This window comes from Petaurus breviceps, unplaced genomic scaffold, assembly GCF_028583685.1.
Source record: "Petaurus breviceps papuanus isolate PSGF00001 unplaced genomic scaffold, PetGlider_PUasm1.0 90808, whole genome shotgun sequence".
Lineage (NCBI taxonomy): Eukaryota > Metazoa > Chordata > Mammalia > Diprotodontia > Petauridae > Petaurus > Petaurus breviceps.
The window spans coordinates 15,522,508-15,540,856 of NW_027187349.1; the positions used below are offsets into that span (position 1 = coordinate 15,522,508).

The 18,349-nt window shown below is 35.8% G+C and overlaps 1 protein-coding gene and 1 pseudogene across 1 annotated transcript in view; both read right to left on the reverse strand.

The window, feature by feature from the left end:
- The window catches only part of LOC138147889 (surfeit locus protein 2-like), a 43,910-nt pseudogene extending 31,387 nt beyond the window's left edge, over positions 1–12,523 (reverse strand).
- WDR27 (WD repeat domain 27) overlaps positions 12,018–18,349 on the reverse strand; it is a 278,697-nt gene continuing 272,365 nt past the window's right edge. Inside the window, exon 25 of the mRNA XM_069070467.1 lies at positions 12,018–13,418. Within this exon, the coding sequence (XP_068926568.1) occupies positions 13,368–13,418 (51 nt within the window). The 3' untranslated portion in view covers positions 12,018–13,367. The remainder of the gene's footprint in view (positions 13,419–18,349) is intronic.

Below are 18,349 nucleotides of genomic sequence, written 5' to 3' on the forward strand. Positions count from 1 at the left end.
TTTTTGGAGGGGTGGCTAGGTGGCACAGTGAGTAAAGCGCCGGCCCTGGAGTCAGGAGGACCCGAGTTCGGTTCTGGCCTGAGACACTTAACAGCCACACAAAAATACTAGCCGTGTAACCTTGGGCAAGATACTTAACTCCAAATGCCCTCCAAAAGGCAAAAAAAAAAACCATTTAAAAAAAAATTTTTGGATACCCTATTACTATTTAATTACTATAAATTTTAATCAGTATAAATTACTGTTTAATTGCAGCATGGTCTTTAAAGTATGTATTTAGTATTTCTACATTATTGCTGGTTTATAAGCTCTGTGACTGTACAGCCAAGCACAAGCAGCTCTCCTGAGGACTGCTACTGAAAATAGCTTTAAGGTTCTGATCACATAGTATAGTGAGCTCTCTATTCAGAAATAAACTAAAGCAAAACATTCACCAAAACCAAAGTTCAACATTCCCAATGATATAACATAACAACTTACTACTAAAGTGGTCACATATTCTTAACCAAAAGTTATTATTCAGTAAGTCACAATATGAATCAATCAATATAAAGTACCTATGTAAAGTCTTCTTTCATCTTGATTATAGACTGGCTTCCAATCATCCTTAACTCAATCATCCTTAGGGAACAATCATCCTTAAGGAGTACACAGTACAAAATTCTCCCACCCCTAGGTCACAGTAAATCATGACTATCAGTCAGCATTAAGTACCCAAGGAAAGGTCCTTTCATCTTGACTCGAGGCTGACTCCCAAATTCCATGGTTCCTCTTCCATGCTCCCAGTTCTTGCCTGAATTCACCCAACTGTCACCTGGATTCACCAGCTCCTGGTCTAGTTCCTGGTCTAGCTCCTGGTCCAGCTCCACACATCAAGCTTAGAAGAGTTACAACAATGTTCAAACACATTGCTAGCATTATCATCAATTCACTTTCTGCCTATGGAATCAACACAGACCCACAAACAAGGTCAATATCTGAGAAATCAACACAAATCATCAGCAAAATCCAGGACCTCTGAAAAGATCAGTAAAATCCTCCTTCAGGATTTCTGTAGCCAGAGAGCAGGCAAGTCCTCTTTCAGGGCTTTGGAATTAGCAGTAAGGTCCCAGGGCTTCCGTAGCAACATCAACATCCTCTATCAGCAGACAGGTCTAACAAAGTAACATTAACACAAAGTGTGGACACCACAGCCATCCTTCTTCCCAGTTCTTCTTGGTCCCAGCTTGTGCTCCTGCTTTTATATGACAAGTTCCTCCCTCTGTGGGTTTCACAGGTTCTATTTCTAACAAAGACTTGATATAATCACAGGCAAGGCCGAGAGACATTTGAAGAATTTAAACAAGGAGCTAAGTACTCCTTTTTTTTTGCCATTACATCGACAAAGAACATGGTTTATTTTTATGAAGGTACCATGTATTGTCAAGAAATGTATGTATATATGGGAGGGGGGGGAGGTGAGGGAAAGAGTACTAGGAACCAAGCAATGAGTATCTTAATAGTCTTATTCAGAAGATTCTAAAAATATTTCCTCTCTAGAGTTTCCAATAGCTTATTCAGTTCTTTGTTTTCCTTTCTGTTGATATTTAATGTGTGCCATTCCACAGAACACTATAATCTCCAACAATTACTATGTTAGCATCTGTCTTTTTACAATTTAGTTAACTTTTCTTTTACGAATTTAGATACCATACCATTTTATGCATATTTGTTTAGTATTAAGATTGCTTACCATTCCCTTATGTATAATATAGTTTTCTCTTTCCCTTATTGTGTATGTATATTTCTGCTTTGTCAGATGGCATGGTTGGAATGCCTGTTCATTTGGAATTACTTTATGAATGGTAAATTTTGCTCATCTTACTTTTATTCAGTCTCTATTTTTCAGATGTTTCATAAACATAGCAATATGTTAAATTTTTCTTATCCATTTTTCATTTTCTTTCCTTTTATTAAATTGTTTAATTCATTGATATTTAAAGTTATTGTTTTTTTTTAATATTTGGGTTAATTTCCTTCTTCTTTCATCAATATATTACAACTTATTTTGATGCTAGTATATTCTCATAGGCTCTCTTTTCTCTTTCTTCCCAGCTCCTATCTGCCCTATCTCAAGTTATTTGACCCTAAATTGTTATTCTTTCACTTATTTCTCAGCTTTTTTTATTATTTTTGGAGGGCACTTGGGGTTAAGTGACTTGCCCAAGGTCACATGGCTAATTTTTTGTGTTAAGTGTCTGAGGCTGGATTTGAACTTAGGTCCCTCTGACTCCAGGGCTGGTGCTCTATCACTCAGTTTCTTTTTAACCTTCTCTTTCCCCATCCAGCTGAGTAATACAAAATCTTCCTTCCCTAACTTCTAATTGTTTCCCGTACGGGGCCCTGCAATAGTAGCATTGACTTGTACTGCCAAATGCTATATTGCTGAGTATTCTCAGATCCTTTATGTTAGGGAAAATAGATGTTGCCCCTGGCCTGAGTAAACATCCCAAAGGAGAAGACTGACTCAATTCAGGTCTTCAAACAGCTTTTCCTCAGGCTGATGTCCATTCCCTCCTAGCCTGTGGTTTTGAATACTGATATCTTCTACCTAACCTGAACCTTCTCTTCACTTGGGTCCCCATTTAGTAACTAATTTTCCTTTGTATACCTGGGAAGAAGCAGTAACTGCTGCCTCTTGCCAAGTCAGAGGACTTTCTGGGCAAGCCACTGCCTTGGAGTTACTGGGCAGGAATCTCTATAGCCAGAACCCAAGTAATAAGCCTAGAAGTTTCCTTGCAATCATTGTAGAGTGGGTTGAGGAAGATGGGGATGCTGAGTTGGAGTGCAAATATTTAAATTCTTTGATATTTCAAGAGGCTTTTAACCTTATGTTGGATTCTTATGAATTCAGCTGTGACTGCTCTATATTTTTTTTTCATGATTTGGGGGATTGCTACTGTTTGGGGAAACCAACTACTCCATCTTGCTGATCATGTGATATGTGTTGCTATTAAAAAATTAATTCATCACTTTTATGTAAAGGAGCTTCTCACATCTATACATTTAGAGAACAAAAGTTTGACAGTTTCTCCATATATGACCCTCCCTTTCTGGATACTTTAACTTCAGTAGATTCAGTCCCATAAACATATATATTCCATTGATGGTCACAGATCACAAGATATATGTGCCATATAATATGATTCTGCTCATATAGCCACATGAATAGACCAATTCAATGTGCTATAGGTCTTCCTCTGTTTTTGTTCTTGGTTTTTTAATATTATATGTGTGTGTGTGTCTGTTTATATATTTAAATATTTCCCACTTACATGTAAAATAATTTTAACAATCATTTTTTCAAAATATCAAGTTACTAATGCTTCCCTTCTATCCCACCCCACCACCCTCCTTCAGAAGACAAGCAATTTCATGTCATTTATACATGTGAAGTCATGAAAAGTATATTTTCATATTATCCATGTTGCAAAAAAAACACAAACAAAATAAAATAAAGTAAAAATAGTCTGCTTTAATCTGCATTCAGAGATCATAAATTCTCTCTCTGGAGGTGGAGATCATTTTTCATCATGGGTCCTCTGGAATTGTCTTGGATCATTGTCTTGATCAGAATAGCTAAGTCTTTCACAATTGATCATACTTACAATATTGCCGTTGTTGTGTATGATGTTCTCTTTGTTCTGATCAATTCATTTTATATGATTTCATATAAATTTCAGATTTTTTAAAGCCAGCTTGCTCATCATTTCTTATAGAACAAAGGTATTCAATCACAATCCTATACCACAACTTGTTCAGCTGTCCCCCAATTCATGGGCATCCCCTTGATTTCAAATTCTTTCCCACCACAAAAAGAGTTACTATAAATACTTTTGTACAAATAGGTCCTTTTCCCCTTTCTTTAGTCTCTTTATGATACAGACATAGACTCGTCTCAAAGGGTATGCAGAGTTTTATAGATCTTTGGGTGTAGTTTCATATTATTCTCCAGAATGGTTGGACTAGTTAAACAACTCCACCAAAAAATTAATTAGTGTCCCGATTTTTTGACATCTCCTCCAGAATTTGTCACTTTCCTTTTCTGTCATGTTAGCCAATCTGATAGGTGTGAGGTGGTATTTCAGACTTGTTTTAATTTTCATTTCTCTAATCAGTAGTGATTTAGAGCATTTTTCATGTGACTATTGATAGCTTTGATTTCTTCTGAAACTGACTGTTCATATCCTTTGACCATTTATCAACTGAGGAATGGCTCTTATTTTTAATCATTTTAACTCAGTTCCATATATATTTGAGAAAGGAAGCCTATATCAGAGAAACTTGCTATAATTTTTTCCCCCAGGTTCCTGTTTTCCTTCTAATTTTGACTGCATTAGTTATGGTACAGTGGATGGAATGCTGGTCCTGGAGTCAGAAACACTCATCTTCATGAGTAAAAATCTCACCTCAGATACTTACTAACTGTATAACCTATGGAAAATCGATTAATCCTATTTTCCTCAATTTTTTCCTCTGTAAAATGAGCTGGAGAAGGAAATGACAAACTACTCAAATGTCTTTTCCAAGAAAATTCCAAATAGCGCCACAAAAAGTCAGAAATGACTGAAAAATGACTGTACAACAACAATAATCAAAATGATCTATTTTATTTCCCTTGATCCTCTTTATATTTTGTTTTACAATAAGTTATTCCCCTATCTATTGCTCTAAAAAGTACATTTTTCCATGCTCCCCTAATTTACTTGATATCAGCTTTTATGTCTAAATCATTTATCCACTTTGACCTAAGGTGTGAGATGTTGGTCTATGCCTAGTTTCTGCCAAACAGCTTTCCATTTTTCCTAGCGATTTTTATCAACTGTCTTCCTCAGAATTTTTAAGATTTCAAGGCTGCCAGTGCAAAATTCAGGTTGCCTATTGTTAATTTATCATCCATATATGACTACTATTCCTCTTTTTTGGTCATCTGGAATCACAGAATTTCCTAATCAAAAGGGATCTCAGTAGCCATCTTGTTCAACTCATGCCCAAAAAAGAATCTCCACTATAACAAACTCACAAGTTGGTTAACTAGCCTTTTCTTAAAGACCTCCAAAGAGGGGGAGAAACTCTTAAGGCAGCAGATTCACTTTCAGACTTCTCCAAAGATTTTACTGACATCAAGACTCACTTATCTCTTTGCAACTTGTATACAATACTCATAGTTCTGATCTTTGAGGCCACACTAAATTAATTAATTGCCCTTCTTAAAGAATTAGTTCATCTAGGAGATGATCTCTGATCCAGCTGGCAAGGTAGCTGGCAAAAAGATGGCTGCAAAGTGAATTGAAGCATGGCTAAAACCAGGCCTTAACCAAGGCAAGCACAAAGGAAAATAGAGGAGTATTAAGCCAGTAGTTTCTGGTGGTAAAAGGGTTAAGTTCTCCAGGGCATGGCTTGTAGTTCTAGAGAGCAAGAGGGCTGGTAAGAAGACAACTGGAGAGTGAAACATGGCTGGAGCCAGGACCAGAAGCAATATTAGCCATTATTTTGACAAATAGCTCCTGAAAGTGACATTTTCAGCATTCCCAGATACAAGTCTTCAATCTAGTAACCAGCTGTCCTAACTGCTGTAGAATTATTGGATCATGAAAATATTTCTGGTTCTTATTCTTATTTGGGGATTTAAGGCATCAGATTTCTGTATGCAAGTCTGTTTCTTCATCCTTAAAAATGAAAGGAAGGGGTACAGCCTAGGCAAGATAAGGATGTTTACTATCTACCATTCCCCAACCCACACTTATCCTCCTCTCCTACCAAAAGCAAAACTCAAATGTGTCACTTTCAATTCGGTTCCACAAACATTTATTAGGCATCTGTGGTAATTTGTATTTTGGGACATTGGTATAAAGCAGACTTCTTCAACTTCTATGTGTATTCCATTGGCCTCTTCAACAGTAAAATCTATAGATCTATTTACATAATAATGATCGTCTCCTATACTCATTATTGAAAAAAATGCTAAATTTCTGTTAAAGATTAGTGAAAATAAAGAGATATGTGTTGGGGGCCTGGGGGTGGTTCTCCCATCTAAGTTTATGAAACACCCTGAAATCCATGTATGACTTCTTGTACAGATAATCTTTAAGAAAATTGGGGAAACTAATTTTCTAATCTCTAGAAAGAAGATGTTGAACTATAATATCTGTAAGGTCCCTTGCAACTCTTAATAGTTGTGATCCATTAATCTATGAAATTTCTTCTAAGTCTGATATCCCCAGCCAATGATATTTTTTTTTACTAGATCCAAAGTTTTAACTAATCGCATTTTGCGTCTGATATCCCTCACATTTCAATTAGTTGTTTTAGGCCTTTAAAAATCTAAAAAAAAATGTGATAGTTGACATTTATGTAGTACAAAGCATTTTACATAAATTATTTTACCTCTATCCTTAGTTCATTTCTGACAACCTTTAAGATTTCGGCTAAATTTAACATATATTCTCCTTTGATACATCCTATCCAAACTCTAAGAGTTAACATTTACGTGAAACAAGTTTTTCCATGACCTTTTTCCAATGAAAATTTCCCTGAGTATGGGTTCTGTCCTTTTTTTTCTATTTCCCCTGTCAGTTAGCAAAGATTCTAACTTGGCCATTCCCACATTACAAAACAAGTATTGTTTTCCTTAAAGCAACCATTACAAACTGTTTGGACCCATTCCATATTTTGAAAGAAAAGTTGTTCTGATTATTTGTAGGGTTTACTTCACAGTGGATGGTAATTCAGTATGGTTTCACTTAAGATGGTTATTTTTTTTCCTTTTTTTCATATTTTCTCATCCATCTGCAATGTATTTAAATCACTCAGAGCTTATTCAGTGCAAATGGAATGTGATCTGACATGCCTTGATTCTGCTGTCACAGGCCTGCATGTGATCCTTCAGGTTCTGAAGGAAAATTTCGGTTTCTTAGTGGAAATTTTGCCTTATTTCTGAGGAGCAAGGCTATTGCTAAAAGTTTGAGAAATGTGGCCCATTAGTGAGGGCATATAATTTTCCATTACTAAAAAGAAAACCAAAAAGCATTGTTCTGTGAGGAAAAAGGGAAAGAAGTGGGAAGAACCAAAGGAAAGCAATATCCTGGAAGCTTGACTCATAACCTAAGAGTAACAGGGCAATGCTATGATACAACAGAAGAAGATTTCCTCAGAGAGAACAAATTATGATAGTTCAAAGACTGAAGAATGAAGAGCCACCTATGAGTACCGTGACAGATGAGGATGACATAAAACCAAGACAAGCCAAGGTCTAAATGTGGAAATTATCTTTAGTGAGTCTTACATTTCAGAGAGCAAAGACAATATGGCATTCAGACTGGCCTTGTTTAAATTTTGTAATTTTCCTTTCCCCCCTGCCAATAGCTTGTTTTGGTATCCAGATGGGGTAACCACAGTTTAAGTGTGTGAGGAGCCAGTTTAGAGCTTTCTTTCTATAAGCACATTGCTATATGTATACGAGTGAAGATAGGTTTTAGATCTTTCAAATTATGTGTGTGTTTGTGTGTGTGTGTGTGTGTGTGGAGAGAGAGAGAGAGGGAGCTATATTTAAAAATTAACCCCATCACTAGCTAAAATGATCAGAAAACATAATGTCAATAGTAGTGTAGTGAAAATAAGTGTACTTGGAGTCAGAACACCTAGATTCAGACCCCATATCAGTTGCTTACACGTCCTGTGAATCTAGGCAAAACATCTTATTTCTCTGAGCCTCAGTTTCCTCATTATATCTTATCTCTTATCTCAAAGGTTTATTGTGAGGATAAATGAATTTAAAGTATTTTGCAAACCTTAAAGATTTAGTGGGAGGAAGGCAGGGGAGCATGAGGAGAGAGCGATGAGAGGAGAAAGACAGAGAGAGATCAATTAATACCATTATCATCATAAGCACATACCCAACTTGAACCCCTTTGTTATTCAAAAATTCTTAAAAACCATAGTATGGAAAGATACATATGCCCCCATTACCAATGTGTAGTTTTATTGGCATTTAATATAGTTAGCACCAGTGATGAAGAATTCCTTCATATAGGAATAATAAATAAATAAATAAATAATAAACTTGGCTCTGATAATCTGGAAAGACATTTTTAGTAGCCTGAGAAACTTGGGTACAATAAGGATCAATATCCCTAGAGAATACATATGGAGAGGATTATTTTGGTCCAATGTTCCAGATCAGAGAGGATGAGTCCGTTTGAATTAAATTTATAATTTCCTATAAATACAAATTCTGAAAATAAATCCCATGTCGTCTTTTAACAGAGAAAATATCCTAAATTTTAAATGTCTAATCTCATCACAAGACTTCCTTGAAGTGTTTTTTCTCTGTTACTAGATATAACATACTGATTTTAGGTTACTATAGCCAGTACCTCACACTATGACTAGGACTATTTCTAAAATCATGGATTCTATTGATCTTCCTTTGGCTGTTCCATTCCCTTTGAAACCTCTACATGTGTTCCTTTTTTTCCATATAAAATGCCGTTTTTTCCATTGTTCCTCTCCCCTAATTTTTGCTCCCACAGTCATGAGAACTATTTTCTTTTCAGTAAGTCCTCCTGTCTTTCTGGAAGGAACGTCTTCTTCTTGGATACTTCATAAGTATCATAAAATTGCATCCATATACAAATTAAAATGTAGAGATTCATATTTATTCCCCTTTCAAGGATTACTTCACATCCCTTTACATATATGAGTTGATGATATATGAGGATCAACTGAAGAAGCTAGGCATGTTTAGCCAGAAGACAATTATGAGGCCTATCATGTGGAACAGAGACTAGACTTGTTTGGCTTGTTCCCAGACAGAAGAAATAGGGATAATTGATGGAAATTACAAAGAGGCAAATTTGAGCTTTGTGCAAGGAAACATTTCCTAACAATCAGATCTGTCCAAAAGTGAAATGAGCAGCCTCGGGTATAAGAATCATGAGTTGGTGGCCGCTCCTTGGAGGTTTTCAGAGATTGAATGACTTCTTATTGTATATATTATAGAAAACTCAATGATTTTACTCAATGAATAGAGGTCCAAATCTTAAATTCAGTGAAGCAACAGAAAAACAAAACTAGAAAGTCTAGCTAACTTTACAAAAGAATCATTAGGTTGTAGCTATCAAGGTCCTTACAAACTAAAAGGATAGAGACAATTCCTAATCATCCATGTATTATCTAATTTATAGATGGATACTGATCAAATTTTGGAACCTGTGATGTTACTTTACAAGTTTACAGGATACCTTTTTTCCCTTTCAGATAGATTATGTAAACATGTGAGAGATTTCTGATTTGATCATTACAGAAAGCTCTCAATTTGGGAAAAAAAAAAACCCTTGGCATAGATCTCAATTCATCTATGGTACAGTAGATAAGTGAACCCACCTCCTGAATCCAAAGCAGCACTCCCAAGATACCAGGAGGTCTCTTAAACTAGCATATTTTGGGGAAATGTCAAGCTTACTTTAATAGTAGCACAAGTAAAATAGAGGAAGGGAAATCTGCTGAGAAAAATATTTTAATTAATTCTAAATGTAAAATAATACATTTTTATCTGCTGGTTTTAGATTAACTGTTCTCTTTTTCATTAATATAGATAAGCCTAAATTACATCAGCCAAATTTCTATGGCATACCTCTTAATAAGAGGTGGAGATGTGTTCTCTGAGATATTCAACTAGTTTCTAAATCAGTTCACTATTTTTGCCAACACTATACAATATAACTAGTTCTTCTTATTCTAATGTTAAGGTGGGATTCCACCCTCACTAATAATCAATAAATTCATCAAACAATGGAGTAAACTAGAAGTTAGGAGTTTTTCTATAACCTGGCCTCAATGTATAGACAAGCCCTTAATTAATTCGAAAGGATTCCAGGATGTTTGCCATTTGATGAAAGAGAATACCACACAGGAAACAGTTTGTTTTCTAGATGAAAAAAATCCAATTACACCTCTTGGAATACATCTAAAAAGGGCAGTTAGTCCAACAGTGAACTCAGTTTAGCACCGGCCTGATCAATATTGAAAGACTCCAGGGTTGTAAAAGCCTTGAAGAGACAGATCCTTGCACCTGTACCAGTTCAAATCACAGGGGAGAAGAGAAAGTGAGTAATCCCTGAGGGACCATTACACTTCCCACCTTCCACTGACCCTGTTACTGGAGAGACTGGACCAAAACAGACGCCCCATCTCTAGCCAGGAGAAGAGAAAGATATAATAAAGATAAGCAAAGATTAAAAAAAAAAGATAAATATAGCCATCCTAGGGAGCAAGCAGCTTCAAGGAGTATGTCCATTGAGTCAGAGAAGAATCTCAACTATGGACTGGGGAAAGGACTTCCAATAACCAGGAGCTGTGTGCCTTGACACCTTTGTATTCACATTGAACTCACTCTCCCCAGGGGCCTTTGTGTGTATATATGAAGGGAAAATATACCCACTGGGAGGTGGGCTGGTTTGGGAAGAAAGTCTTCTATTGTTCTTGCTACACCATCTTAATAAATAACTTAACTAAAAGCCAGTTAAGGCTACTGGCTCATAATCAATGGTAAGCACGGGTAGGAGTTCACAAGGAAGAGGAGCAAATACCCCAGCCACTCAAGATTACACCTCTAGCCCTTAGGGGAGTAAGTAGGCATAGTGTTTAAGGAGTGACCTTTGATAGAGTGATACACTAAAAAGAAAGAATGTATTCTTATCCCTCAAAGAAATGCCTCTAAATGGGATTTCCAGAGTGAATGGAAAGTGTTTCTTAACAAAAATTCTCTAGACCACTACCCTAAAGCATAACTTTGGTCAACCACTTTAATTCCTGCTTTGTTGTCTATGAAAACATTATCAAGATTTTTTCCTGTGTTCCAAAGGTTGTGCAAACCCTATAACATCTAAAGTATAATATGAATCATTTTATTATTAAAATGCCAAATATGGGAATCTTAAGAACTAGATAATTATAGGGACTGAAACAAAAGTTACACCAAGATATAATTCAAGTTCCATCATCAGGCAACATTCTCCATTGGGTAGAGGAACTGTCCTCAAGCTGATCCACAGACCTCTTTTCCATCCAGGGCCCTGCCACAATTCAGCTTAAACAACAAAAGTACCACTTCATCAGTCATTACTTCCCCACTCTCTTTTTTTTTTTTTTTAAGACCTGGTAGAATAGGCTTGTGCTCTGATGGTCTAGCACAATTCTAGGATTTAGTTCCTTAATGAGAATCAGTTGGGAAAAAAAAATGACTTCCACCTACAGTGTGATCATGAAGATTAGAAGTCACATGTATCCAATCTTAAGGAGAACATAGGATTTTATTAAAAGGGACCTTAGAGATTATTTAGTTCAACTGCCTTATTTTACAAGACATACAAAATGGAAAACTAACTTCCAGATCCCAAATTCAAATCCATGAATGATTAATTGACTTACCTGAGTCTTCTACCAAATCCCCATATACCTGTTTTAAATTAACTATCAATTCCTTCCCTTTCCAAGTAAATCGAAGGTAAACTAGAGAAGGTAGTGGGACACTGTAGAGAGAGAACACTGGCTCTGCAGCTGGAGGTCCTGGACCTGGAGTTCAAATGTTGACTCTGCCAGTTACTTGGGCATGTAATAACCTCTTTGGATCTTTGTTTTCTCTTCTTACTGGAATCGAGGAATTGGTTTTATGATGTTTTGGGCCACTTCCATCTCTAAATCTATGATACTAGGGAAGCAAAGTAAATTAACTGTGTCTATATGTGTGTGTGTGTGTGTGTGTGTGAGTGTTTACTGAGGGTGAACACATGGGGGAGTGGACAGAGTGAAGTGTTGGGCTTGGTATCAGGAAGACCTGCTTCAGATATTTACTAGCTGAGTGATCCTAGGCAAGTTACTTAAACTTTGTCTATTTTGCATCTGTAAAATGGCAATAATAATAATACACCAACCTCATGGGGTTGTTGTGTGAATCAAGTAAGAAAATATATGTAAAGCACTTTGTAAAACTTAAGCATCATATATTACTATATAAGTATTAGGATATGAAAAGGAGGAGAAAAGAGGGAGAAAGGATAAGAACACAAAAGGGTTTGATACTGCCTTGTTTCTTAGAAAAAAAAACAAATATTGATAATAGGGATCTAAAACATATTTATTAAAACCATACATTATCCTACATATTGGAAGATAGTGGAAGAATGTGATTATCAAATATAAGTGTACCAGCTTGTTTTTTCTGAAATTGTTTCATTTTAGTACTATTAGCACATTCATTTTTAAAACGAGAAATGATAATATATGAAAGTAAAAGAGTGACTCATGAAAATATCCTACTCTTTAGCAGCACGGCAAAAAAAGACAATGTGGCTCTATAACTAATGTTTGAAAATACCATGAATATTCCACCAGGAGTCCTATTAACATTAACTCCTAGGAAGGATCGTGGTGGCGTGTTGCTTTTTGCTGTCATGCTTAACAGTGAGACCACACTGCTACACATCGTCCTATAGCCAGTTTCATCTGGGGTCTTCTATGAATGGGGACCAATTTCTAATCTAGGAGATCTCCAAGAAATTAAATCAGATCTAAGTCTCTCCAGTTCTTTACCACTCAGCAGGAGCTCTAGAGAAAATTCAGGTTGTTCTGGAGGTAATAGGTCACCATCAGAACCTCTGCTTTTGGGACTAGTTGATTTTCTGGGTCAGTTTAAGGACATGGCGTAACTCCCTCCCACTGACCCCAGGCCTACATACCTCAGAATAGTCCAGGAGCCTGAATGTCTCCATGAAGTTTGTGTGGCACAGCCTGTAAATAGATGCCTTTTTGCTACCATGTGCCCAGTAACAAGATATCTTGGTCATTGGGTGCCTCAACAATTTATAACTCCATTCAGGATAGCCACTAGTTGTCCCTGGAAGGTTCTAAGTTTCTCTGAGGTCCTGCACTATTTAAGAGAATTCACTCAATGACAGTCACGATCTCAGAAAGGAACTGTCTCTCTCTTTTACAAAGATTAATAATAAATACTGGATTACTTTGTGGGAAAATTTCTGCTTCAATTATTACCCACTGGTGGCCTTTCAGACTGCTGTAGGGTGTGCTGCTGCTTCTATTTTTCCAGGTTGGGGGAAAAATCACTTTTGAGGATCAGGAAAGTACAAAATTTTAAGTATATTATAAATACAGGCTATGTAACCTGCAGGGAGGGAAATCTGAAAAAAGAGGATGGAGTTTGAAAAAAGAACCTTCTGCTTCTTGCCCTATTTCTTGTGAACAAGCAAGTTTTTTCTTTCAACAAATCATTACTTTCCAAAAATGCTGGTTGATCTTCCATAGGTCAGCAATCATTCAGCTAGAAACAACTGGAGTTTACCATCCAATGTGGCTGTGGCAAGCTGTGATTGAAGAAAAAGGAGAGAAAAAGGTTTCAATATTGTACTCACTTAACCAAACATCCAGTTTAGGAGTAAAACTCCACAATAATGATAGTCTCAACTAAAATTCCATCTTCCTCAAAAAGTCTTTCCCAATTCCTCTTAATTTTGCATCTTCCCTCTCTTAATTATCTCCTATTTTTTTCTGTGTATATAAAGGTTAGCTATTATTATTATTATTACTTATTTAGCATCCAGTGCTATTTTGATATTTTAAATCTTTATTCAGACTCCATCTTAATAATACCACAGGGAGATCATAGAATCACTTAGAATCACATAGAATTACTTAGAATCACATAGAATCATTAAATCACAGATTTAATGCTGGAAGTTGTTAAGTTCTATTTCAAGGCCATTTTACAGATGAGAAAACTGAGACTCAGAGAAAGTGAAGTGAAATAGTAAGTTAAAGAGCCAGGATTGGGCCCCAGATCCTCTGACTCCAAATTCAATGCTATCTCTATCATGTCAGTTGTAAGCACCATTAAATCCCTGTGTTATCAATTAATTACTTTGAGTCTGAACACAAGTATGTTTTCTCTGCTTTTACTTTCAAACTAGAAGAGACAAAAAAAAGCTGACGATTTGGTAAAGAAACTTGAGTGATCCACCAAAAGTTTCAATGTTTCAATTTCCAATGCTTATTAGAATATGCCCTGACAATGATCCAGTCATTTGCAGAAGTGATTATTTAATAGGAAATAAGCATATAAAACATTTGTCTACTGAAATTGGATAATAAGTAAATTTTATTTTGTCCTATATCATTTACCATAATTCTTCCAGGTAGATATGATACTAATAAGCTCAATTATATAAGAGGCTATCTAAAAGAATATTCTTATGGTGATTAAAATTCTGTTCCCTCTTGTAAAAATAGGTAAAGCAATTGACTTTTTACCTGCCCCTTTAAGAAAATCTAGTCTATGAAAATGTAGATTTACAGTGAAGTTTACATAGATATGTGTTTAATTAATGAGTGATTACTCTCTCTTCAAAAGTTTCACAAAAATAATTCTTATAGTAATTCTTCTAATCATCCTGTGTTTCTAATTATTACCTACACACAAATTATTCCTAAATCTTTAGACTTGACATTTCATTTGTTTCAATTTTGTATTTCAGAATGCCATACCAAATGGCAGAAGAAATTAAATGCACACTATTAATATAGAGAAACCAATCAGTTATATGCAAAGCCTTAATGTCAAAATCAGACATTTAACATATAGAGAGAATGTTAGCTGAAGAGAGGTAAATGCCAGGCTAGAAAAAGATGAGAAGGAAAATAAAGATGAGATGCCTGAAGATGAGAAGGAAATAAAAACACTGTAAATGATTGCAGTAGCTCTAATCCAACTTGTTTAAATATAGCCAACTAGAGATCCACACAGAGTAGAATATGAGCAGGGTTAGAAGGTCCAGTCAATAAGCATTTATTAAGCACCAATTATATGCCAAGGCACTGAGCTGGGTAAGGGGGAGAGTAAAGCCAGAGCAGGCCTAATGGTCTAAGACTGAGGAATGGGGGAATCAGAGGTGGTGATGAAGGGGCACAGAAGAGGTTTATCACGGGTGAGGCATAGGGAGAGATGATACAATAGCAGATTTTGATCAAATAAAGGAATGTTTAGAGTTTTTCTTGTTACTAGTGGGTAATGGCTATATCCAGAGTATTATCATCCCACAATATGGCTGAGGTGGAATAGAAAAGATATGATATGAGATTATTGGGAGCTAAGATTATTGGGAGTGTTTAAGGAGACTTTGACATGAATGCTAAGTAGAAGGGCAAGAACTGGGAAGGAGAAGAAAGTGAGCCAGGCACTGAAGTCCTTGGGAAAAAACAAATAAACATGGGGATTGATAGGCAACAATCATCTTGATCTGTTTATGAGAAAAACACTAATAACTGAAATTCAAAGGGGTAGAGGTTTCTGAGTTGTGGCAGTCAAGGTACAGTCTGGGAATAGCAGTCGACAGCAAAGAATATTCCAACTACCCCTCCACAGGACAAATGCATCAGGCGTGAAAGTGAAGATACATCTAATACTGAAGAATACAGCCTGGAATGTTGTGTCATAGGGGAAATTAGCTCTCAATGAAGGCAAATAAATTAAAGGAATGTGAGAGGAAGAGGTTTATTTATTTGGAGTGGGAATTCTAGAGGGCATAATGTAAAGGATTAGGCAAAGTTGGAGTGGGAAATGGGGAGAGCAGGGCAAGGTTGAGTTAGGTGGAGATGAGAGCATAGGAGGTAGGAGTTAAAGATTCTTTTTTGGTTTGGTTTTGTTGATAATTTCTTTTTTTTTATTTTTTTGGTCTTCATTAATTTGTTTATTTTTATTTTACAAGATTCAATTCTACAATTCCTTGAGTTTCAAATTTTCACCCCCTCCCTCTGTTCCCTGGCAGTATAAAATCAAGTATAGGATTTGCAAATACTTTCACATTAGACATTAGTCAGGTCATAAAGAAGGATTGTATCAGATGGAATGAACAATGGGAAAGAGGAAACAAAACCAAACAAGAAAAGAAAGAGAGCAGGTAGTTTGCTTTAATCTGCAGTCAAACTCTGTTCTTTCTAGTTCTTTCTCTGAATGTAGACATCTCTCTCCATTATGAGTCTTTTGGAGTTGACTTATAACCCTGAATTGCTGAGAAGAGTCCAGTCTATCAAAGTTGGTTGTCACAAATACATTGTGTCTGTAATTGTGTACAAATTTCTCCTGGTTCTGCTCTTCTCACTCAGCATCAGTTTGTAAAAGGCTCTCCAGGTAGATATGAAGTCCATCTACTCCTTGTTTCTTATAGCACAATAGTATTCCATTGCATTCATATACCACAACTTGTTTAGCCATTCCCCAATTGATGGACATCTCCTTGATTTCCAATTCTTTGCCACCACAAAAGGAGTTGCTAAAAAGTTTTGTACATATGGGTCTTCCTCCCACTTCTATGATCTCTTTGCGATGCAACCCTTGAAGTGGTATTGCTGTTCAAAGGGTATTAAATTACTTATAGCCCTTTGGGCATAGTTCCAGATTGCTCTCCAGAATGGTTGAATCAGTTCAAAATTCCACCAACAATGCATTAGTGTTCCAATTTGTCCACATCCTTTCCAGCATTTGTCATTTTCCTGTTTTGTCATCTTAGCCAATCTGACTGGTGAGATGTGGTAACTCAAGAGTTGTTTTGATGTGCATTTCTCTAATCAATAGTTATTTAGAGAATTTTTTCATATGCTTATAGATATCTTTAATTTCTTCCTCTGAAAACTGCCTATTCATATCCTTTGACCATTTATCAATTGGGGAATGACTTGTATTCTTATAGATTTGACTCAATTCTCTGTATATTTTAGAAATGAGGCCTTTATCAGAGACATTGGTTCTAAAAATTCTTTCCCAATTTTCCACTTCCCTCTTAATCTTGGTTACATTGGCTTTGTTTGTACAGACACTTTTCAATTTAATGTAATCAAAATTATCCATGTTGCATTTTATAATGCTCTCTAATCCTTGTTTGGTCATAAAGTCTTCCCCTCTCCATAAATCTGACAGGTAAACTATTCCTTGCTTTCCCAGATTGCTTACAGTATCAGTCTTTATACCTAGATCATGTACCCATTTAGACTTGGTTTTGGTGTATGGTGTTAGATGATGGTCTATATCCAGTTTCTACCATACTATATTCCAGTTTTCCCAGCAGTTTATGTCAAATAGTGAGTTCTTATCCCCAAAACTGGGGTCTTTGGGTTTATCAAACAGTAGATTACTATAGTTATTGACTGCTGAGTCTCATGTTCCCAATCTATTCCATTGATCCACTGATCTATTCCTCAGCCAGTACCAAGTAGTTTTGAGGACTGCTGCTTTATAATACAGATTAAAATCTGATATAACTAGTCCACCTTCCCTAGCATTTCTTTTCATTAATTTCCTTGATATTCCACACCTTTTGTTCTTCCAAATGAATTTTGTTACTATTTTTTCTAGTTCTATAAAGTAATTTTGTGGTAAATTGATTTGTATGACACTAAATATGTAATTTAATTTAGGTAAAATTGTCATTTTTTATCATATTAGCTCGACACAGCCATGAGCAATTGATGTTTTTTTCAATTAGTTAGATCTGACTTTATTTGTGTGAAAAGTGTTTTGTAGTTGTGTTCATATAGGTCCTGGGTTTGTTTTGGCAAGTAGATTCCCAAACATTTTATAATGTCTAGAGTAACTTTAAATGGGATTTCTCTTTCTATCTCTTGCTGTTGGATTTGATTAGAAATATACAAAAATGCCAAGGATTTATGTAGGTTTATTTTATATCCTGCAACTTTGCCAAATTTATTTATTGTCTCAAGTAGTTTTTGACTTGATTCTCTAGGATTCTCTAAGTATATCATCATATCATCTGCAAAGAGTGATAGCTTAGTCTCTTCTTTGCCTAATTTGATTCCTTTTATTTCTTTTTCTTCTCTTATTGCTACTGCTAACATTTCTAGTACCAGATTGAATAAGAGGGGTGATAGTGGACACCCTTGTTTCACCCCTGATCTTACTGGAAATGCTTCTAGCTTATCCCCATTACATATAATACTTGCTGATGGCTTTAAATAGATGCTACCTATTATTTTAAGGAAGGCTCCTTTGATTCCTATACTTTCTAGTATTTTTAATAGGAATGGATGTTGTATTTTGTCAAAAGCCTTTTCTGTTGATGATCTATTGAGATAATCATGTGATTTCTGCTAGTTTTATTGTTGATATGATCAATTATACTGATGGTTTTCCTAATATTAAACCATCCTTGCATTCTTGGAATAAATCCTACCTGATCAAAGTATATTATTCTTGTGATAAGTTGCTGTAGTCTTTTTGCTAATCTTT